Source organism: Manis pentadactyla, chromosome 11, assembly GCF_030020395.1.
Source record: "Manis pentadactyla isolate mManPen7 chromosome 11, mManPen7.hap1, whole genome shotgun sequence".
NCBI lineage: Eukaryota > Metazoa > Chordata > Mammalia > Pholidota > Manidae > Manis > Manis pentadactyla.
The window spans coordinates 24,936,051-24,957,866 of NC_080029.1; the positions used below are offsets into that span (position 1 = coordinate 24,936,051).

The 21,816-nt window shown below is 51.7% G+C and overlaps 2 protein-coding genes across 3 annotated transcripts; one reads left to right on the forward strand and one right to left on the reverse strand.

Moving 5' to 3' along the window:
- Positions 1-810: 810 nt before the first annotated feature.
- Positions 811-12,965, forward strand: ISM2 (isthmin 2). Its single transcript, XM_036913042.2, is given in 7 exon segments — positions 811-1,396; positions 5,289-5,531; positions 7,157-7,526; positions 8,912-8,959; positions 8,962-9,022; positions 9,256-9,356; positions 10,555-12,965. Coding segments are annotated over 7 exon segments (1,479 nt in total). The 5' UTR covers positions 811-1,258; the 3' UTR covers positions 11,073-12,965.
- A 1,265-nt stretch (positions 12,966-14,230) lies between these two features.
- Positions 14,231-21,667, reverse strand: AHSA1 (activator of HSP90 ATPase activity 1). Of its 2 annotated transcripts, XM_036913040.2 has the most exons (9): positions 21,434-21,667; positions 19,927-20,117; positions 18,196-18,278; positions 17,709-17,826; positions 16,625-16,713; positions 15,764-15,892; positions 15,269-15,370; positions 14,741-14,792; positions 14,231-14,623 (listed from the first exon to the last, which is right to left on the reverse strand). In XM_036913040.2, exons 1-9 carry the CDS (start codon positions 21,511-21,513, stop codon positions 14,451-14,453), a joined length of 1,017 nt encoding a protein of 338 aa, XP_036768935.1. In that variant the 5' UTR covers positions 21,514-21,667; the 3' UTR covers positions 14,231-14,450. The 2 variants fall into 2 exon arrangements, with proteins under 2 accessions (XP_036768935.1, XP_057344258.1); XM_057488275.1 differs by lacking the exon at positions 15,764-15,892.
- Positions 21,668-21,816: the final 149 nt, after the last annotated feature.

Genomic DNA, 21,816 nt, shown 5'->3' on the forward strand with positions numbered 1-21,816 from the left:
TAACAGTTAAAGATTTTATTTAACTCGTTAGGATATTGGTAAGGGCATTACAATCAGTTCAAAGGAGATGCTGGAAAACAAACATTTACAGATGAGGAGTATTGACATGAATGTACAAATGAAGGCAAAACTGCTCTCTTTCATGCTAGGGGATGGAGAGCAGTTGAGCCTCTACAGGACAGGACAGAATTTGCATTTCTATAGACAAGAACTATTTTGCTTTGCTATTAGTTACCTACAACTTACAGTCATAAAATAACTCAGAGACAATGAAAAGCTAGAATCAGGAAACTCAGAAGGCTATACTGTATGTAGATAATACATTGTTTTCCACTGAAGCATAAATTTTCCTACAGTGCCCAGAGGGTAATTAGATCAGAAAGTTCTGTATCATCATGGTGGTGGTGGTTACTTGGATGTGTACATTTGTTAAAACTCACTGAACTCTTAATAGGTTGAACCATATGAAATTGCCAATATTTTGACCCTTTTAATTGAAAAAATGGAAACTTCATATAGTTCACTCTAATACAAATCTTTTACATTACTACTACTCAAGCCTGTGAGGTAGGTACCCCCTCACCACCACCACCACCACCACACACACTTTTACAGACACTTTTACAGACTGGGACTTTATCCTCACTTGAGTTCCAATTCTCTCCTGGTTTTCTTAGTGCTCCTGGAACGCCCTGCGGAAACTGGGTGCAGAGTGGCAGGTGTTTCTCTGGCAGGGAAGCCGGAAGAGCCTCGCGGGAGTTACTTCCAGGCCCTCCTCCCCGCGCAAACCTACGTCTAGGCATAAACAAGCATGGTCCGGAGAGCTGAAGGCTCTGTTGGTTCTTGTGCCCCGCAACGCCGTCGGAGGGCCGGCGGGGAGGGCGACCCTGCAGCAGTCGCAGGGCAGGGCTGGAGGGCGCGGACCCGCAGAGCAACTGCCCGCGAACAGGAATTCGCTTGGGGGCCTGCGGGCGGGAGGCGGCCAGATCAAAGGCAGCCGCCCGCTGGGCCGAGACTGGTCGGGGCTCGCGGAGGAGCCCCCTCTCCCGGGAGCGGACCCCGGCAGCAGCACGCGCGCCCCCGCCCCGCGCGCTCCCGCGCCGCCCGGTCGCCCCTCGCGAGCCCCGCGCGCTGACGCGGCCCCGTCCGCGCCGCGCTTCCTGCGGGGCCGCCGGGAGGAGGCAGGCCGGGCGCTGCAGGTTCGCGGGAGCGGGTCGGGAGGCGCGGAGGCGCGGGGCGGAGCAGCCTCGGGGGGGCCATGCCTCGGGTCCGGATCCGAGCGGGGCTGCTCGGCGTCGTGCTGCTGACGGCGCTGCTGGCCGCGGGGCGAGGGCTGCCCCTGAGGAAGCCGCGGGGCCCCGGGCCCCCGCCCCCGAGCCGCGCGAGGCTGGCGGAGGTGAGCTCCGGGGCGCGGGGCGGCGGCGCGCTCGGTCCCTCCTCCCGGGCGCGCGCGCGCCGCGGGGGCCGGGACGCGAGCCGCGACCACCGAGGGCGAGGGCCGGGCGGGAGCGCGGGACCCCAGGGGCCAGCCCGGGGAGAAAGCGCGCGTCTGTGCTGAGTTAAGGGCCAGACACCCTGTCCTCGCGTCCGCCCGCCGCGTCCCGGCAGCGGCCGCGCCCTGAGCGAACCTGTCCTGCAGCCGCCAGTCCGGGCGCGCACTCCGAGAGGAGTCGGAAGGGCGCAGAGCAGTCGGCGCTTTGCGGGGTGGCAGGCCGGACTGAGGTTCAGCCGGTCGAGTGACCCTCTAGCGCACCTCATAAATCAGATCTGCAGTGGATTTGAGTCCCTTCAAGTATGATTTGAGACAAGGTAAGGTGGTAAGCGGCGTCCTTGAACTTGCAGGGTGGGAGTAGTCAGCTCAGCTAGGGACCTTTATGCTATCCTGTACTTGGAAAAGAAGAAGAGGTCGCTAAGAACGCAGGGGGGCACTTTCTGAGCCCCTTGTGAGTGGGCTTGGAGGATGGACTGAAGACCGGAGAGTGAATAGGAAAGACTGGTTGAGACATGGAGAGGATCCACGGTCTGTCAGAGCCAGTGTCTCCTGCCACCAGCGGGCAGCCTTTCCACCCCGGGCTGCGGGTGGGCATTCATCCCCATGGGGACAAAACCTGCCAGACTTGTTCCTGGGTAGGCAGGAGCAGGCCCGTGTGGTAGGGTGTCCTGGCTTCTCCCCTGCACTGAGCTATTCTAGGAGGAGGCCGGGGTAGAAAATGTCCTCGTTTTCCAGCGGAGGACACAGAGGGGCCCAGCCAGGGGCAGGGGAGTGGTGAGAGAGGGAGCGCCCAGGCTGCTGAGGCCTCCACGGGGCTGCACTGCAGGGGCTGGTCTCTGTGGATAAGTGTTCGCCTGCCTTTTCTTCATTCCTTGCTGCCCTCCTAAGGGGCCTTTTAAATATTTTTTTCTAAGTGCCTTTCTCCCATGAAATTTTAATGCCACAGATACACTGTTGTATTAAATTTAATACCACAGATGTCCCTTTGGAGAGTTAACAAAGCATTGTAGTATCTTATATGTTTTGCGTGCGTGCACACACACACACGCACACGCACACCGCCCCCATCCATTTTTTGACCCTGTTGAAAGTACATCTATAGACCAGGGTTTCTCAGCCTCCACACTATTGTCATTTTGGATTGTACTAGAACTGCACTCTCACAGTTCTTTGTTGTGTGTTGTGGGATGTATACCAGCATCCTTGACCCACTAGGTGTCCGTGGCGCCCCTCCCTGACAAGAGCCAGACACCACCTGATGTTCCCTAGGGGATGCCTTCCCTGCCCTGCCTGTCATTGGCACTTTAGGCCTGCCGTGTACATCTCAGCAGCCGTAGTGCCAGTGAAGGCCCTCAGGCAAGTGGACACAGGCAACTGTAAGCAAGGCATGCAGAGTTACGGGCAGAGCCTCAGAGCCCTGAGCTCTAAATACTGTCCGAGCACTTCTGTACCAGACCTGGGAGAGGCCCTTTACACGCCTTCGTCACTTCCTCTGGCTACAGTAAGCTCTGGCAGGCAGGAATTTCTGTTTGCTTTGTTCATGCTGTATCCTGTGCCTAGCACAGAGCCTGGTACGCTGTAGAAGCTCAATAAACCATTGCTGAGCCACTGAATGAACGCCAGCAACCCTGGAGGAACAAGTCTATGTTAATGAGGAGGCTGTGGAGGTTCAGAGAGGGTAAGCTTACAGAAGGTCTCAGAGGTCACCACAGCAGAGCCCAGGTCCAAACTCAGTTCTGCCCCCTCTCAATGGCCATGCCTCAGCGCACGCATGCACGCGTGGGCACACACTCATGAAGACATCCGCTCATGTGCGACCCCCTCTGTGTTCTCCCACCTCTTGTGTTCTCTCTGTTCAGGAGTCAGGAACTTGCTCTGGATAATGAAATCCAGTTGCCAGGTACAGCCCAGCACCTCCGCTCCCCGCAGCCCCAGCTGCTGAGGCCTAGACCTATCCACTCAAAGCCAGGCCACATGCAGTCACCTTGGCCTCCCAGGAGACCCAGCACTCAACAGCAACTGCCTCTTCTGCCAGGCCAGAGGACCGTGGGCAGAGGGATGGGGCTGGCACACACTATTCTAACCCAGCCCGCCTTGGCACCCAGTGAAGCCCCCCTTCTAAGCTCCTCACTGTAATGAGAGTACTGTTGACAGAACACACCCTGCAAGCACTAGAGCTGGCCTCACGCTGTGTGACCTGTGAACCTGCATAGGGCCCTATGCCAAGTTTAAGGCTGTGCTGCTGCAATCTTGAAATGTCTAGAGGCCCCACACTCCCATTCTGCACTGGGCCCCACAAACTCCTTAGCCAGGGCACCGAGCACTCTATCTGCTTAGACTCAAATCCTCACAACAGTCCTTTGGGCAGGAACTAGCATCATCCTCACTTCATAGGTGAGGCAGCCAAGGATCAGAGAGGTGAAGTAACTTTCTTGGGGTCACACAGGGGGCTGGCAGAGGAGGATTTGAGACAGATGGTCTGGCTGGAAAGTCTGTGCTCCTTAATCCCTGTGCTTTGCCACCTCTAGGCAGGACTGCACCTCTGCTTCGCTGGGGTGCTGAATGTGTTGAATGAGCAAAACACGAGAACAGAAGGTTCTGCTTTTCATATCCCTCTTTCCCTTTGATCCTTGTAACAACTCAGGGCGGTGCGGAAAGAGGAGGTTGAAATGAGTGATTAAGTGGTTAGAATAATGCCTGACGTTATTAGTAGATGCTGTGGAAGTGTTTGATAAGTAAAATTTTGACAGTCTTTCCAAGTAGGAATTGTTATTGTCATTTTGCAGATGAGAAAATTATCAAGTTGGATGAGCAAGTAAGAGGCAGAATTGGCATTTGAACCCAAGCCGCTCTGACTCTCCAGACCTGTGTCTTTTCAGGCATTCCACACTGCCCCATGTGTGAGGCAGAAGGTGGGGTGGAAGGTGGGTGGGGCAGGGTGGACAGACTCCCAGTCCTGTGCTTAAAGGGCAACTCTGGACAGAGCTTTCTCTGTCTGCTCATAGAGACCTGGGCAATGACTGCAGCCTGCAAGTAGGTGGGCAGCCACTGAGCCCCCAGTGCCCACTGTCTGAGCAGATGAAGGCTGGACCAGGAGTCAGAGACAGCCAGGATCTGCCTTTCACTTATTATTTGAGCTAAAGCAAGGACAGTCTTGGTGTGGACCCCATGGGTACTGGCTGGTGGAGGGAATTAACTGACAGATGGTTGTACATGCAGCCTGGGATAGGAAAAGTGGCTGGGCCCCAGGTGGGCTGGCAGAGAAAGATAGCTCTGGGCAAAGATGCCAAGGAATATAGCCCCACAGGGATGGCTTGGGAGCCCAGGTGGCAGGGGAGCAAGGCCCAGGCCTGCCGCCCACTCCCCTCCAGGTGTTCCTGCACTGACTAGTGAGGGCCTAGGTGTCTGCTCTCTGACAAGGGTGCTGGGGGATTCTGACACAGGTGGTCTGCAAACTGCACTGTGAAACCACTATCTTAAACAACTCATTCCCCCCCTGAGCATCAGTTTCTTCATCTGTAAAATGGGAAGTTGGATTGTGTCTCTTCATGTGTAGAAACCTGATTTCAGCCCTCCTCACATGCCTCACGCTGGCACTATGTCCAAGCACTTTGTGGATACAGCCTCACTTACCATCAGAGGTGCTAAAGCGGGCGTGTTTGGATATAGGGCCACAGGGGACTGTGACTTGGTCTGACCCCAAGGCTCCTGAATCTGCCACCACCAGTCTTTCCAGGGCCTACAGGGAGAGAGCCCTGACTTCACCCACCCCTCCCTCCCCCACTCTCTCCCTCAGGTCTTGGCCTCCCTAGATCCCAGCTCTCCTGGGGAAGAGGAAGGGAAACCACTGCCCCCCAGGACCCGCCTCCAGGCAGGACCACGCCAGCACAGACACCGGGCTCTCCCTGAGCCAGCAGCCCGGACCCTGGACGAGGCCTCGGCTGCCAGGACTCTGGAGAACATTCCCTTGCTGCTGGAGCTACAGAAGCTGCCAGGGCTGGCCAACACAGACCTGAGTGCCCTGAACCCCAATATCCAGGTGAGAACTGTGGAAGGCCATGGGCCCAGTGGACACTTGGCAAGTTGCTGGGCCGAACAGCTGAGCTCTGTGATCAGGTGTCCTCAGATTGTGTTCCTTGGAGGGTGGGGGTCCTGTGGGTGGTCAGAGAAAGTGACTCTCTGTACCCTCCTTATGGAGCAGAGGGAATATCTGTTCCTCCACCTTCTAGCTGCAGACCCTGAGCAAGTCACAGGGCTCCCTGAGCCTCTATTTCCTAGTCCATTGCAGGAGACAGACAGCACCAACCTGGCAGAGCCACATGCTTTGTGAACTGCAGGATTCCAGGAATTCCTGTGGAAAGCCTGACCCTTACTGTGGGCCCCACGAACAGAAGAGGTGGTCAAGTGCAGAATGAGGTGGGCTGGTGTAGGGCCTGCCCACCAAGGGACGTTATGGGAGAGGAAGCTAGAGAGGCCACTGGAATTCCAACTGGCACTCTTGGCTGCTAGTCCTGAATCCCTAATGATAACAATTCCTCATTTTTGTGTAGCATCTACAGTTTACAGAATACTTTCACCAAAAGAGAAAAGGCCACAGAAGTATAGAATGTAAAATTCTAAAATTGTTTGAATGTGTGTGTGTGTGTGCATGCATGTGTAACCTGGAAGATTAATCACCAAAATGTTGTCTGTCTGTGATGGAATACAGGTGATTTTCATTTTCTTCTTTATATTTCACTGTTTTTTCACTCAGATGTTGTTCAGTGACCTCATATCACTTTATAATAACCCCATATGATGTTTTTAAAGTTGACTTTCGCATAAAGATTTCATGTTATTCATTTCCTGTCCACAATGTGGTGAGAGCGAGCTTTCCCCACCCCCACCCGCCCCCGCAGCCAGAAGGTTGAAGGTTGTGGTGGGGATTTGCTCCCATTTTCTGGCCCTACAGGGAGGAAATGGAAGCTCAGGGCTGTTAGTGCCCCCTGAGGCTGGGCAGCCTGAGGGCTGGTGGAGCCAGCTTTCAAAGCCAGTGTCCCCTAAACTAGTGTGTCTCTATCCTGGCACGTATTAGAGCTACCATGTCTGGCCCAGCCCAGCCCAGTTAAATCCATGTTTGGAATGGGGTCGGGGAGTCAGAAATCTCCAGGAGATTCTGATGCACAGCCAGTTCTTCAGCTGTGACCCTACAGTCATGGAGGGCCGTCTTGCCAATGGGTTTCAGCCACGGGCAAGGGCAAGTTCCCTGTGGATTCAATGTGACCAAAGAAATGACAGCAAAACATTCTTTGGGGTGAAAGTGTTTATTACCCGGCTTGTTCTCCCGGCAGTAGGTTGAGCACTAGCATCTATGCCTCCGCCCAGAGTACTGGGCTGAGCTCTCTATGTAGCGCAATAATAATAGCCTATTGCTTAAAGGTGTGGAAGCGGCAGCCTAGCAACGGGCCAGTTACACTATCAGGTGGTTTAAGTTCAGTGAGGATCCTGCCATAGGAACCCCAACTTCCCCCCAAGGGCCAAGATGGTTGGCCAAGAGAACGAGCTGGTTTGGAGGAAAGATTGGGCCTCTTCCCCTGCCCCTGTCCCCCGTTCGCCATCTCCCCTCTCCTGGGTTCCGTCTCTGAGCCCTCCTTCACTGGCTGGCCTGTGTCTGTCTTCCTGCAGGTGACTCTCGAGGTGGTAGAGGACCCCCAGACTGAGGTGGAGATGGACCTGCTGGCCAAGCCCAGCAATCACTGGTCCCAGGGCACCCCCAGCTGGCTGCCCACCAGGGAGCTTTTCTGGCCCCTATTCTGGGGCTACTTGGAGGGCGAAGGGGGAAGAACAGGTGTCAAGGGCAGAGCCCCTGGGGAAGAACAGGAGGAGGAAGAGGAGGAGGACTACCCTGCAGAGTACAGTGAAAACGAGGACCAGGAGGGCCGTGATGAGGACGAGGATGACGAGGAGGAGCCTGGGTTCAGTGGGACTACAGGCGGCTGGGAGCAGGGCTGGTTGGCCCCTGGGGACTGGGCCTTCAAGGAACTGGACAGCTATGGTAAGCACCCCCAACTGGGCATCCCTGGCTGCTGCCCCTGGAGGTCCAGAGTGGAAATGGGGGTGGGAAAGAGCTTCCCAGGCAGGGCCTGCTGGGGACGCCAGGAGCTTAGGCCTGTACAAACACCATCATCTGATAAATAGTAACATTACCCATAGCTTGCAAAGATTTTTTTCCCCCAAACATTTGACCTTCACAACAGCCCTGGGACCCCCCACCACCACTAAGCAACACAGACATTTGTTAATATATGTATTCATATCAGTTTCCAACAGATTGGGAAATATAAACCCCACCACTCACAATGGACCTCATTTTCAGACTGTGTGGGTTTGAAGCCTGGCTCTGCTGCTTACCAGCTGAGTGAGTGACCTTGGGCAGGTTACTCAACCTCACTGTGTCTCAGTTCCTTCCTTTATAAAGTGGAGAATGGTACAATTCTTACTATGTAGGATTGGGTGTATATTGAGTTAATACATCTTAAGTGCCAGCGCACAGTAAACAAAGTATTGGCAATTTTTTTTTATTTTTAGAAAACAATGTAAGAGCACAGATTGTTCAGAAAATATCACCTAAAGCCTGCCGGCCCCCCATGACAGCCATTGTTATTCTTGCATATTGCAGTTCAGGTTTTCCCTGGGTGCAGACACATTTCAGGCAAAGTTGTAGCCACTTCTCCGGGAGCCTTGATGTCCCGTCGTTGGGACAACACGCCTGTGGAGACTAAGTCATCGCAGGCTTTGTAGTGTAGGCTAACAGGGAGAATTATCATGACTTTCAGCTTTCCCCCCATTAATTTTCCTTAACTCTTGGTGCCAGCAGGCTCAGACCTGCATGGGAAGTGAGCACAGAGCCGGCTGCGTCAGTATTTGGGTTTCTGCAGAGAGCCCTGGGTCTCGGGCCTGTGCAGTCAGGGTGTATCCCAGGTTCCTAACCAGCACCAGGTCTCTCACGTGGGCAGCAGGAACATCCTTTAATACCTCCAGTGCCAGGGAAGTACTGTCACCTTGGTTTTGGTTGACATTAAACTGTAGTTCAGAGATGCGGGAGGACTTGCCCGAGGTCACGCTGACAGTGGCCAGGTGGCCTCCAGCACCCCCACCCCCACCAGATACCTTTCCATGTCCACTGCTGTGTGGGCACACAGTGGGTGGCTAGGGTTTGTGCTGTCTCTGTAGGGCCACCTCCTGCACCTGCATGGTGTTCACTGCCCGAGGGTACCCCGTTGAGGAGATGGGGCTGAAATCCAGCCCTTGCCCTGTCTGCTAGGCTGGGAAGCTCCAGCACTGACTGTATCCTCCTGAGGAAGGGGTGCCTTTTGCTAATTTGCACCAGTAAACCCTGTGGGCTGTGCTGTCTCACTCTGGCTCCCTGCCTTGACCCAGACAATGAGCTTCAAGAGGAGTGGAGCCCCTGGTCTCCCTGTAGTGGACTTGGCCCTGCAGCTCTGCCTGCACTGCCTCCAAGTCCCATGCCTGCGACCTGCCCCCATCCTGGTGAGAGAGCCCCTGCTTCTGCAAAGGGAGGGGCTTCACTCTGAGCTTGGTCCCCTGGGAATGTGGCACGTAAGCCTTGTACCTAGGGTAGGCTTGGGAGAGGGGATGCAGGAAGCTCACGAATATGGCAGTCCTGCCTTGTCCCAGTCTCGTCCCAGATGCTATGGGCACTGAGCCTGGTGAGGGCTGGGCTTCCCCAGCAGGAGCACGGAGGTACCCTGGGGCACCACCAGCCTAGCCTCTCTTCCTGAAGGCACTGAGGACAAGGACCTCTTGGGCTTCCCCAGTGAGGGGTGGCAGCCCGCAGCCCAGAGTGCTCCAGATGTGCTGGGAGGTCAGCCCTGCCCCTGGGGCCTGGGAAGAACCCCTCTCAGGAGGGTGGAGCACCACTGCACAGACAGGAATCCTCCCTCCATCCAGTGAGGCAGAGTACATCTCCCAGTGGAAGGGGAGCCCAGTACTTCTGAGCCTCCTGGTCAGGCCCATTGGCTTTTCCAGCCTAATGTCCCTGCTGGGGAGAAGGTCTTAATGGGGGACACAGCGTGGAGATCCTCCAGTGGGGCAGCCGCCCCAGCAGCAGGATGGGCTGGGGATGGTCCGGCTTCCACACCCAGGAGGCTCTTGGAGGCTCCTGGCCAGGCTCTGTCTGGGGAGGCGGAGCTGTCAGGAGCAGGCCAGCGTCCAGCACTCCAGGGCTGCCCCTTCTGGCAGCTGGGAGCAGCCATGCTTTCACCAGCATGCTCTGTGTCTGGACTCTGGGTCTCACCTGCATCCTCAGGGGGTGCAGACTGACAGCCCCCCACTTGCAGATAGGGCCTATGTGCAACACTACACAGCTCCCTGAGCTAGTAGGGTACACCTGACACTGTGCAGGGCGGAGATTGCCAAAAGATTAGGCCTGGGACCTGCCCTCAAGGAGCTCAGGTCTTGGCTGGAGAGAGACACATGCCCAACTTGAGCCCTGCCCTGCCAGGTGTGCCCCAAGTCTGGTGCAAGAGTAAGAGGCCACATTTCTCAAGGTAGGGGCAGGGAAGGAGGGCAGCACAGACAGAGGGGGGCCACAAGGGACCCGGAGAGACAGAGTGAGCCCGAGAAGGCAGAGTTAAGAGCAAGAACGGGCTGGTGGTTAAAACAGTGAAATACTGTCTTACCAATTGGTTTACACCACTGTCCCTGCCTCCAACCCCTCCAGCTCCTCCGCAACTCCTGGGAACTTTGCCATCCTCCAGCTTCTAAGGGGACAATACCTGGCACAAGAGAGGGCATGCAGGCTCCTGCTCCAGCCCCCTGAGCCGTGGCTTCTCGCTTCAGGCTACCTGGGTGGTGTGTGGTAGCCCTTATGTGTCAACGATGGAGGCCAGGTGGACTGCCCTGGTGTGGGTCCTTCCACTCCTGCCCCTAAGCCCTGCTAAGCCACACCTTTGCGCCAGCGGAGGCCTGGGCCTTCTATCTCCAGGCTCTGGCCCTTGCTCAGCTCCCAGCCCTCCAAGGGGATGACCAGCCTCCCTCCCACACTTCCCTGCCTTCTGCAGATGTGGACAGCTGTGAGAAGTGGCTGAACTGCAAGAGTGACTTCTTGGCCAAGTACCTGAGCCAGATGCTCCGGGACCTGCCCAGCTGCCCATGCGCATACCCACTGGAGGCCATGTACAGCGCCGTGAGCCTGCAGGACAAGCACCAGGGCCGCAGCTTCCAGTGGAGAGATGCCAGTGGCCCGCGAGAGCACCTGGATGTATACCAGCCCACAGCACGCTTCTGCCTGCGCTCTCTGCTATCCACGGAGAGCAGCACGCCGGCCGCCCAGCACTGCTGCTATGACACAGGCAGCCGGCTGCTGACCCGAGGCAAGGGTGCTGGCGCACCTGACCTTGTCAGCACCGACTTCTCGCCAGAGCTGCACTTCAAGGTGGACACACTGCCCTGGATCCTGTGTAAAGGGGACTGGAGCCGCTACCATGCTGTGCGCACCCCCAACAATGGCCAGGCGTGTGCTGACAACCCTCCCGAGGAGGAGTACCTGGCCCAGTTGGAAGAGGCCAAGGAGTACTAGTGAGGGGGCCACTGTGCTGAATTGCCTCGCAGGCCTCATACCCCTCCTCTGTCCAGACCTCATGAGGCCGGTCTGGGTGGACCCAAGGCAGGCCAGCACCCTGGGAGTCAGTGTGGGGTTGGGACAGGTTGAAGGGTTTCGGGCCCAGGGTGAGGGAGGGAGCTCAGTTCCCGCGGCCCCTGGGGATGCCTGGGAATGTGCGTCTGTGAAGCCCTCCCTCTCCTGCCTGCTGGACTCGCTGCCCCACCCTGGCCACTCACTTTCCTTCTTTCCCTCAGAGCTGGGATCTTCTCCCCGGCTCTGTGCACAGGTGTGAGCTGGGCTCTCCAGACACACCCTGCTTCCCAGGACCTGCAGTGAATCAGTCAGACCCAGCCCCGAGGGCCAGTCCCTTCAGCCCGCCCACAGCTTCCTCTTGCCAGGCTGCCAGCCAGCCCCAGGTGAGCAGCACTCCTCTCTCAGTGGCTGCACATGGCCTCCTTGCACCATGCGCTGCTGGGAGCCACCAGGAGCTGGTTAGCCTCAGCTCCGGGCTGCCTTTCTGTGGACGCCACTGTAGGGCTGAAGACCATCAGCGAACAGACAGGCTGAGGTAGCCGAGACACGGCTGGCTGCAGGTGGGGAATGGATCAACCAATTCCGGTCCCCTTCTTTGTTCTAAGTGGTAGGATTGTGCTGGGGGAGGTGGCACTGCCCTGAGTGGGTGGGCTCAGAACTGGCTGGGGAGGATGTCACATGGCCATGGTGAGCTGGTAAACCTCTTCTCTGTTGGTGTGGGGGGATGCTTTGGTTTGTAGCTTTTGGGCAATTTCTGGGGTGTAAGTACTCCCACCGTGGCCCACTTCAGGCTCCCCAGGTGATGTCACTGAATGCACTGAGCTCAGAATTAGGCAGAGATGCACATAACTGCCCCCACCCCCAGCACACCTCATGCCCCTTCCCTGCCTCCTTGTGCCCCCTGTCACACTTCTTGCCTTCTGTGGGATTGAAATGCTGAGGTCCCACTGTCCCTGTTCACAAAAGCCTCCAAAGTTAAGGGACTTCAGTCCTAGCCCCTAGACAGCTGCCCCGAAGCTCTGCGGGATCCTTAGTAATAAAGCACTTTATTTGAAAATTCTGTCTGATGAAGAATTTGGGGTCCTAGCAGAGCAGAAGGGTGTAGGGGGCCCTTGCTTACAGTCCAAGCCCAGCTCCCATGGGTTTTGTTTATGACTACCCAACCCAGCTGGGCAGGCAAGGCTCCTGGGGCAGAGGTCAAACGGTAAACATGTTATCCCTGCTCTCAGTGGTGAGGGCCTGGGAGGCAGAGGGAAGCTGGCTGGACCTCAGGGCACATGCACTCTGTTCTTTGGTCAGAGATGTAAACTGCATGTATTCTGAGTAAGTGGCTCCACTGCCCCAAGTAACTTGCTACAAAGGGTCCAGTTTAGTTGCCCACAGGACTATAGGATGACAAAGATGGACAGGTACCTGGCTTAGTTGGTATCCTTATGAGACACTCCACTGTCACTCCTGGCATTTGGGAAAGGACAGAGACATATCAAAGGATGAGACAAGGCGTCTCCAGAGCCACCACCTGGAGAGAGCCAGATGTTTCCAATTACCATCACTCCTCGAGGTAGGTTTAACGGTCTGGATTTGGACCACAGTCTAAAATTATTCTGGTGCAACTAGAATATTACAGGGTCAGAAAGACAGGATCTCAGGTCACCTGATGGGGTCCAAGTTCACTCCTTTCCTATTGTTTGGGAAATTCAATACAACTAGCACAAGCATGCTTTAAGTATTTTTCAGCAGAATTTTTTTTTTTAATGAGACATCCGAGTCCGTTTTCACAGGTAACTGCTAAATTCTTTCTGATTATCTTACCATAAACACACCGTCTAAATTTAATCTATGCCTAATGCTTGTCTATTACCCAAACAGGTGGGGCCGGTAGGTTTGATTTAAGCTGTAGTCCAGGTTCTTCATCACAAGCTTTCTTTTGGACCGTCAGAAGGCAGAATGCTGAGCTGGATGTGAATTAGTTCAGCCTAGCACTCTTTTGAGTAATTGAACCCAAATGTGGCTTTGGGGAGGTCTAAAATTTCCAGATTAGTACTGAGTTTCTACTTTATTTCAACTAAAACATTCTAGCCAAGTCATGTTGGTAGGATTAGCCTGCAGGCCTTGCTGCCACCTAATAAAACAGACAAAAATAGATGAAGGAAACAGCTGTAGCTGCAGGAGGTAGTGTCTGGATTAGAGGGCGCTGACTCACACTGGGGTGCAGGAAGCCCGGGCAGGACCTGCCCAGGAAAGTGCCCCTCCCTGTTCAGGTCGTCACCCCCTGTAACGTGGCTGTCTGAACCCACTCGATCATATCCCCAGCACATGGTCAGTGCTCAGTACTTGTTTATGGAACCAGGTAAACACTCATTTCTTCCTCTTTCTGGGAATACTAAGAGGCTTGGAATTTTCTACTCCAGGAGGGATGCCTGACATAACTAGAAATGCAGGAGCTTCCCTTTGGGAATAAACCCAACAAGGTGGCAGATGTAGCGGTTTAGACTTGAGCAGGCTCAGCAGGTCCAGTCCTTGTCCCAAACCCCAACCTACTAATCATTAGCTGTAGGGTCTGGAATATGCTACTTAAGAAATCCAAGGCTTAGTTTCTTGTAACAGAAATGATGGTATTATCTATTTCATAGGGTTATTATAGGGGTTCAATGAGCTCATGTGAGGAAACCGCTTAGTCTGGTGCTGGTTCGTGCGGACTTCATTCAACAGGCTGTTAACCCAATGCCCACAGTTCCCCTGGCCACAGAGTGGGGAATCTCATCTCAAACCAGCACCTGGTCATCCCTCTTCTTGCAATAGGGGAAGAGACCACAGCAAGTGGAAGTCCAGGATGCCAGCTCTGCCTGCAGTAGTGTTTGTTGGCACTGTTTACACCAGAGCACCAACCCTCAGTGAGGAAGAGGAAACTTTCTTGCCAGTCTGCAGAAAGGACGCTAGCTTAGAAATGCTTGGTGGTAACAAGCAGGCTCCTTTGTGTCTCTTACCTACACTTAACCAGAATGGAGACAAACGCCCTCCATTGTTTTTTTTTAATTAAAAATCTTCAAGGGAACTCTTAATTCCTACAATCTACCCTATCAACACAGGTTCCTGATATGCACGTTTTTTAAATTACGTTTATTTAGCGTATGTACACATAAAAGAAACTGCCTTCTCATCCCACCCAGCAGAAAACATGCACAAACCCAAGGTATATGTGGAGGAAGGGGCCCCAGCCCCAAGTTAGTGGTTGGGACAGTGCAATCCTGTGAGTCACGAGCCCCAGTCAAGAGAGGGCTGGACTGAAGGGTTGGGCAGGCTGCAGCCCCACTGCTGGCCTTAAAACAAGCGTGCACCATATCCAAAGGTCTGTTTGATGCCCTCAAAGTAGTATCGCTGCCAACCCTGCCGCGTCCTCTCTTCCTCAGGGGCAGGGATGCCTCGGCCTTCCATGCACAGCTCAGTCTCTCCATTCTTGTCGATGAAGGCCAAGGTGATGGTAGCAAAGTGCCCTGGGGGAAGGCAGAGGAGTGGGAGGTTTCAGATCTAGGGTTTCCAACTGGGTTTGAGACTAGGAATGAAAGACAAAGTCCTGGGAGTAATGGCAATAAACAAATATGCTTACTTACCTTCTGGCCAAGATTTAAACCTCCACTTCATCACAATATGTTTTTCAGGGACCTAAAATAATCAGAAAGGTCAGTCTAGATTACAGTGGACTAGCCAGGGTTAGCCATCTGCCTTCAGTATGGAGTCTGTCGTCTGTGCAATTACACTACTTAGGAGGACACAGTGGGCCACAGAGCTGGCAGCAGCTGCCGTGATACTCGCTGCGGCTTCTCCTCCTGCTCCTAAGTCAGGTCTGGTCAACTGCCCAGGTAAAATTTCAGTGCTACAAGTGGACAGCCACAAGCTGCCAATACATATAACCTGTCTTCCATGTTTGATTTCTCTAGGAAGAAACTGATTTCACTCTGCTATGTAAAACAATTCTAGGAAAGCAAGAGAATTCAATTGATGAAAAACAAACAATGAGGTTTTATTAACCAAAGAGATTCAAGCCTTAGAATTTTACCTACAGAGCTGAAAAAAAAGCAGACGTTACTCTTCTAACCAGATAGAGGCTCATCCTGGGTCTGGGGCTAGCAGGTACTCACCAGATCAGTGAATTCCCCAGAGACGTTGCCATCTACCAGGTGAAACTTCCCACCTTTGTCTGCTTCTAACACTGCAGGAGCATGGGTAAAGGCCTGAACCAGCTGTAGAGAAAGAGAAGGCAGGGAGAAGATGCATGGCTCTCAGTGAGACCCAGGGACAAATGCTAGCTGACACCATGCCTACAGACCAGGCTTCAGCTTCAGTAATACTTCCGTAATCCATGATGCCACTACTTTGGATCCACTCACTTTTCTAACAAGAATGATTCCAGTGGTTCCCACCTAAGAGGACCCAAAGCTAGTAGTATATAGAGAAAAAACAGCAAATTCACTTTCATGAGTAAGCTGAACAAATGTGTTTTTCCTTTGCTTGTATGAGGAAAGTGTCACGGTTCCACTCATCAGACTGCCTCTGCACACTGACAGGTGTGCCCACCACTCAAGTCACCTGGAAGAGCAGGTGCCGTCAGGCCTGAAGGGCAAGGTCATACTTACCTCTTGGGTGGTAAGAACTCTATAGAGCTCCTCTGGTGATGTCAGGAAGGTTTCTCTAAGGGTGATCTTACAAGTGGGGATTTTGACACCAACAGGTCTGGCCTGGGTGTTTGAAGGAGCAGACTTAGTCTGTGGAAGAGGCAGTGAAAATCATCAGTTAAGAATAATGGTGAAACCTTGATTTAACATGGCTTCCAGGGGCAGACCTGCCATTCATTCTCACAAACTTTTTTCACCCCCAAGGCTACTTATTCCAGAGGGTTGGAGAGAATGTGTGGGTATGGATGTTTCTGGAAGCAGCACTCTCATATCCACTTGGAGTATCCTTCACTGTGCTGACGAAAGGGCCACAGGGCTGAAAACCAAGTGCTAAGCCTGAACCACCTAAGTTCCATCTCCAGGAAAAATACTTGTTCAACCTACAAATGGGGCAAAATTGATGAATTTCTTGATAGGTGAAGTCAGTGATCTAACCTGACACCCTGATGAGACCTCTAGTGTCAAAGTATGAAATATCAACACCCAACTTAGAAGAAATACTGAAGACATATATAGATGAAGACCACTCTGTGTTCAAAGCTCCTATTTGGTGTAAAATGCAATCAAGAGTCAGACTCTGAAGTCCCTGATGGCTTCCATTTGGTATAGGTTCTGTTATCAATGAATAAAAACCACATAAAGACAGGCAGACAGACAATCACATATTGCAGATTCTCTAAAAGGTACCACAAGCGGATGAGAGGCTGCTCTGGCTTAGAGGCTAGGATTGGAGAGAAAGAGCTGAAATGTGGAATTGAGGGGCAGTGCCTCAATTCCCCTTCCGGAGAGCCAACCACCCCACCGTGTGGGAAAACCATTCACCTTGCGTGCCTCAGTTTTCAGTGCTGGCTGCCCAGGCGGCTCCACTGACTCTCCATTCATTGTAGGCAAGATCATGCCCTGCGTGAACCCTGAAAAGATAAAATCCCACCTCCTGGACACTTTTTCTTAGTAGCTGAGCCTTGGGGCTTCATTATAGTTTGACAAAAATGGGCATCTTAACCCAGAATGAGGTAATGACAAGGCAAGGAAGAGCCTATCCACTTGCACCTTCACCTGTGGTCTATGCCAGACAGGTATCTGAGTGTACACTACAGAGCGTAGCACATTCTAGGATTACTTTAAGCTCTGACTCAATTGGAAGCATTACAGCTTGTTAAATGTATGTGGTGTGGGTGATAGCCAATGAACGTACTGGCACTTCCAATGGCTAAGAGTGGGTGGGACAAGATACCCATGGAAGCATATTTAGTCCCTTTCTCCCCTCTGCCTCAAACTCTGTAGAATAGCCACAACTAGTTATGGCATCAGAACACTGGTCTCCACCAAAGCTGATCACCTTCTAAGCCAGTTCTCTATGTCCTCTACATCAAGATGAGGACACACTAGCAGAATTGGACTTCCAGGAGAGAGCTGAGCGGACTGCTATTCCAGTAACTCTCTAAATGTCCCTGGAGAATTGTATCAAAGAAGAGTCCAGGACCACCCTGAAGTAATGAGTTTGGCAATGTCATCCTCAAAAATTTCTATAGGCTGCATTACAGTTAAAACAGGTGAAATTAATTCTAATACTATATTTAACCCAATACATCCAAACTATCATTTCAATGTTATCAATATCAAAATATTATTGGTATTTTACATTCTTTTATTTTTGTACCAAGTCTTCAAAATCCATTGTGTATTTCACATTCACAACTGCACTAGCCACATTTCAAGTGCTCTATAGCCAACATAGTAGAAAATGCATCTCAAGATCTTTTCCTCAGTTTACAGACTAACTTTAAGATAAAATGAGTACCCCCCAATCTTTGCCCATTTGCTAAAGAACTGTTAAGACCCTTAATGTGAGTCTGACCGGTAGAAAACTATCTTCTCAAGGCATATGTAGCTACCCAAAGGATACCTGTTTTGAGAGTGCTGATGTAAATTCCCATTGCTTCTCTTAGAAGTTTCACCCCTTCTTCCTTCATTAAGGCCAGGAGATCTGTGTCAGGCTCATCTTTGGCAAGGCTCACACTAATCTGAGTGAAAGATCACAAGCAGGTGGTAAATAACTTGAGGGTCACCCACATTAAGGAATGTGGGTGCTAAGCAATCAGGTAACTGCTGACATTTTCAGAGGAAATGCACAAGGGCTGCAGTGTTTGTATAGTCCCCACAAGTGTTCCTTTTTGAGTTCTGCCAAGGCAAAGGCAGCTAACATCGGAACCCATGTTGCTAGCTAAAGCAGAGTAATTATACGAGCTGTCCTGGAAGCTCCCCAAATCATCTGCAGACTAGGCTTTTGAATGCTTGGGCCTAATCTGGGCTTTAATCTTGAATGACAGGTTATTTTTCTCATCGGAGAATAAGAGGATGTGGAAAACTCAGACGAACTGGGAAGCACAAACCTCTACTTCATCCACACTGTTTTCATCAGACAAATTGGGGATCTCCACATGTCCCTTGTACTGTACTCCAGACTTAGAGGTACCTGTCAAAAGCAATGCAGTGTCATTAGTCTCCTCTTCTGCAGAAAGTCATCTTCTCGGACTCCTAACTGCTACTCTTATACTTCTTTTGGATGACTGAACCGACCTTCTTTATTCTGAGAGAATGCTACATGCACCAACCCTCCCCCCTACTCAGAAGTAATGTCTTTCCTCATCAGATTTCTTGAGACCAACTGTTGTTATTCCAGTGAGGGACCAAGAGCTATGTGGATTTGGCACTAGCGGGAATTTTGCCAAGGAGGACTGCTAGAATGCTTGTTTAAAATATGTGAATTTGTTCCAATGCGACTGGGGTATTAGGAAAAACTTGGGGTAACATGAATTTATATGTTTGTTTATGTGTGATTTCATCCAGAGAAACACGAGGTGAACACAAAATACCCACACTAGCTAACAGAGCTGCAGAAGAATATACAAAACACACACACCACAAACATTTACCTGTCAGTGACCTTAGTTCACCATGTGTGTTATGAGCCACACCACCACAACTGATGTGACGTTCCTTCTGACTTCAGGTGACCTCTCTCCTACCACAACAGCCCACAAACCACATCCCCTCTGATGCTCACTTTCATAAGTAAACTTCAGGTGCTTTCAAGGTAAGGCACCATATTTACTGTATTATTTATATATTTCTTACCACAGAACATGTGTAAAACTTGCTAATTTTTACTTTCCTAATTTAAAAAAAATGTGTCGCTGACGAAGCTTTTGGGCGTTGTCATGTCCCTAATCCCATCTTCCCTACAAACCCTGTGGTTTTCGTTCAGCAGTTTTGCAAAGTGCAGAATTAAGAACATCTATGTCATATGCCATAAATATGACACATTATGTGTCATTATGCTAGCAGAACTGATTATATTTTAAAATCAACCAATAAAACATTTATTTTATCTTCACTTCTCTAGGGCTGTTTCTCAATCTATAAAAAGAGGACTGGGCATGATGATACCTAGGGTGCTTTCCAAACTACTATGCTGGAATAGTTAAAAAAACAAACAAACATAGGTATGTCTACTTTTCTCCTCTTCATTACCCATTCACTGGAGAAAAATTTACTAAAGCACATACTTATTTTATGCATCTCCCCATACATGTACTCCCTTAGGTTTAGTGCCTTTCAAAATTCAGCTTCCCAGTAGTCAGGAATATCCAAGTGGAGCACGTGCATGGCCCCAATTCTTTGCTAACATCCCAGTCACATTAAACTAAAGGGCAAAACTGTCCCAAATCATAGTCACATATAAGCTTCATTAGCACATTGGTCTAAACTGTTAGATTCACAGTGGGGAGAGTAAAAAGAGGTCAAGACCCAAAAGATACTTCTCCCCACTTTAAAATCACCCATGAGACAGAAGTAGCTAGTCAAAGACATTTTACCTTACGCTTCCCGCACAGTATGTGGCCTGAAGAGTCAGTCCAGCTGCTTCACTGGTGGGACTCAGAAGATCCAGAGAAAGGAAACCCACAATGGCAGAGAAATTTCAGCATCAACACTGCTGTCTACACAGCAGCATTGCCTCCCTTGAGAAGTTCATAATCTCTCAGTAACTGTTCTACCTGGCTCTCCTACAGGTCAACCAACATGCAGTTAACCTCTGTCCTAACAGCCCAGCACAGACTTACCTGTCCAATTTAGTTTGATGCTCCACTCATAAAAGAAGATAAGTTTGCCTTTGCGATTGTTAATGGATGCCTCTCCATCAAGTTTATTGACTTCTGTCACCTCACACTGGCCTTCCTCATTCTGTACTTGCACTGCAAGGAACAGTGTTTTCAGCTTGTCTGTGGACCAATTTGAAGCATCCCTCTCTGTCCTGCAAAACAGAAACAAAGCTATGAACCAATAGCCAAATGAAGGACATGCTGCTTTTTCCATCCAAGAGAATCCAAGGCTAAAAGATGCCTGACAAATAATTTGAAAAGAACACAAAACTTAGTCCCACTCTAGCATGTCCACAAATGTGTTACCCTCTTTTAGGAAGACAAGGAGTTCCATATTGTCAATAAAGACAACTGGTTACAAATCAAATAGAAAATTATGCTCTGCTTTCTCAGTGTGATAGTGCTAGGTTCACAGTTGACAGTTTAACATGGCGCCCCCATTTGACCAAGTGGAAAACTGTGCACATCTTGCTGAGATCAGGAGCATACAATGCAGTGTTTAGGTGAAAGATCCAGTAACGAATACGCCAATAATCTTGACCTCATTAGCACAATGTTCTGACCTGTCAAATTTAGGCTGCGCTATAAATGTCCTACACATTGCGTCCTCTAAATGGCCGTGAAAGCAGTGTAAGTCCAGGGTTACAAAACAAACAAAAATTGGTTTAAGCACTGTTTCGTTGAGAGGAGAGGATCAGGCAAAGGTACAGAGAAGAAAAATCATCTGCCCTCCAACTTAACTAGTAGAGAAACAGTAGCAAAAAGAGTTGCAAAAAGTAAAAATACAGTAAGGACAGTATGAACAAAGATCAGTGGGGTTAAAAGATAAGGAAACATTACTTCGGAAAGTCTTCATGAAGAGGATAGGCTTTCAGAGGGATTAAGTTATAAAGCCATGATTGCTGGCAACCTGGCGCGGACCCTGGAGTTAAAACCCCACCAAACAGTTCCGGGTGAGAGGCCATGGCGTCTTCAGCATCTCTGAGCTCTGAGCCACCCGCAGAACACGTCCCAAACCTTTGCTCTCTAGATTGAGGTAGTGGTCCCCTATGTGACTTTGAAATTTCACCTGTAAGCCACAAAATAGTAATTCTAGCCCCCGGCCCCGAGCTTAACACTGCCATCTCCCAACCCAAGTAAGGCCGTTTGGATCCCACCGATCCCTCCGGCCACGTGTGGCGAGCATCTTCCTGCTCAGGCTGGAAGCTGCGGCTAAGGGTTATTTCCTAGTATCTCTGAAGCCCTCTCTGGAGCGCAGCCCTTCACGTCGCCCCCTTGTTCCCCAAACGCTGAAACGGAGACCGGGGGCGTGGAGAAGCCTGAGACTACAGACCCCTTCCACAGGAAGGACCCACCCCCATCTCCGGGAAGGGCTGCCAGAGCTCTAGCTCTGCCCCGGCCGAGGTTCCAGTGACCCCCGCAACCCTGGCCTGGCCGTAGCGCTCCCGCGGCCCGGCCCGCGGCTCACCAGTGCCAGTTGTTGACGTTGGTAGCGTCCGCCCGTTCCTCCACGATCCAGCGTGGGTCGCCCTCACCCCACTTGGCCATCGGCTCTCCTATCGCACCTCCACCAGCTTCCGAGCAGCCACAGCCACAGTCTCAGGACCGCTCGGTCCCCGCCGCCCGACAGCGCCTGGAAACTACTAGAAGCGGCCGCAGAAGCTGCAGGCTTGCTTTTCCCTCCACCACCCCCGCCCCCTTCTCGCCCTAACTTCCGGCGCCTCCTCACCCCCACTCGGTACTTCCGTTCCGCCGCTCCAGACCTTGACTTCCGCGTGCTCTGATGTTCCTTCAAGCTCACTCAGGTTTTCCCAAAGAGGCGGGAAACCCAACAGCTCATACGACCATTAC

What these genes read in the sequence shown, in the direction of transcription:
- AHSA1 (XM_036913040.2), bottom strand. Translation starts at nt 21,513, where the DNA reads ATGGCCAAGTGGGGTGAGGGCGACCCACGCTGGATCGTGGAGGAACGG. An exon ending in AACGTCAACAACTGGCACTG is followed by an intron (nt 20,118 to 21,433) that starts GTGAGCCGCGGG and finishes TCTGTTTTGCAG; the next exon opens with GACAGAGAGGGATGCTTCAA. An exon ending in TGAAAACTGAGGCACGCAAG is followed by an intron (nt 15,893 to 16,624) that starts GTGAATGGTTTT and finishes CCTCTTCCACAG; the next exon opens with ACTAAGTCTGCTCCTTCAAA.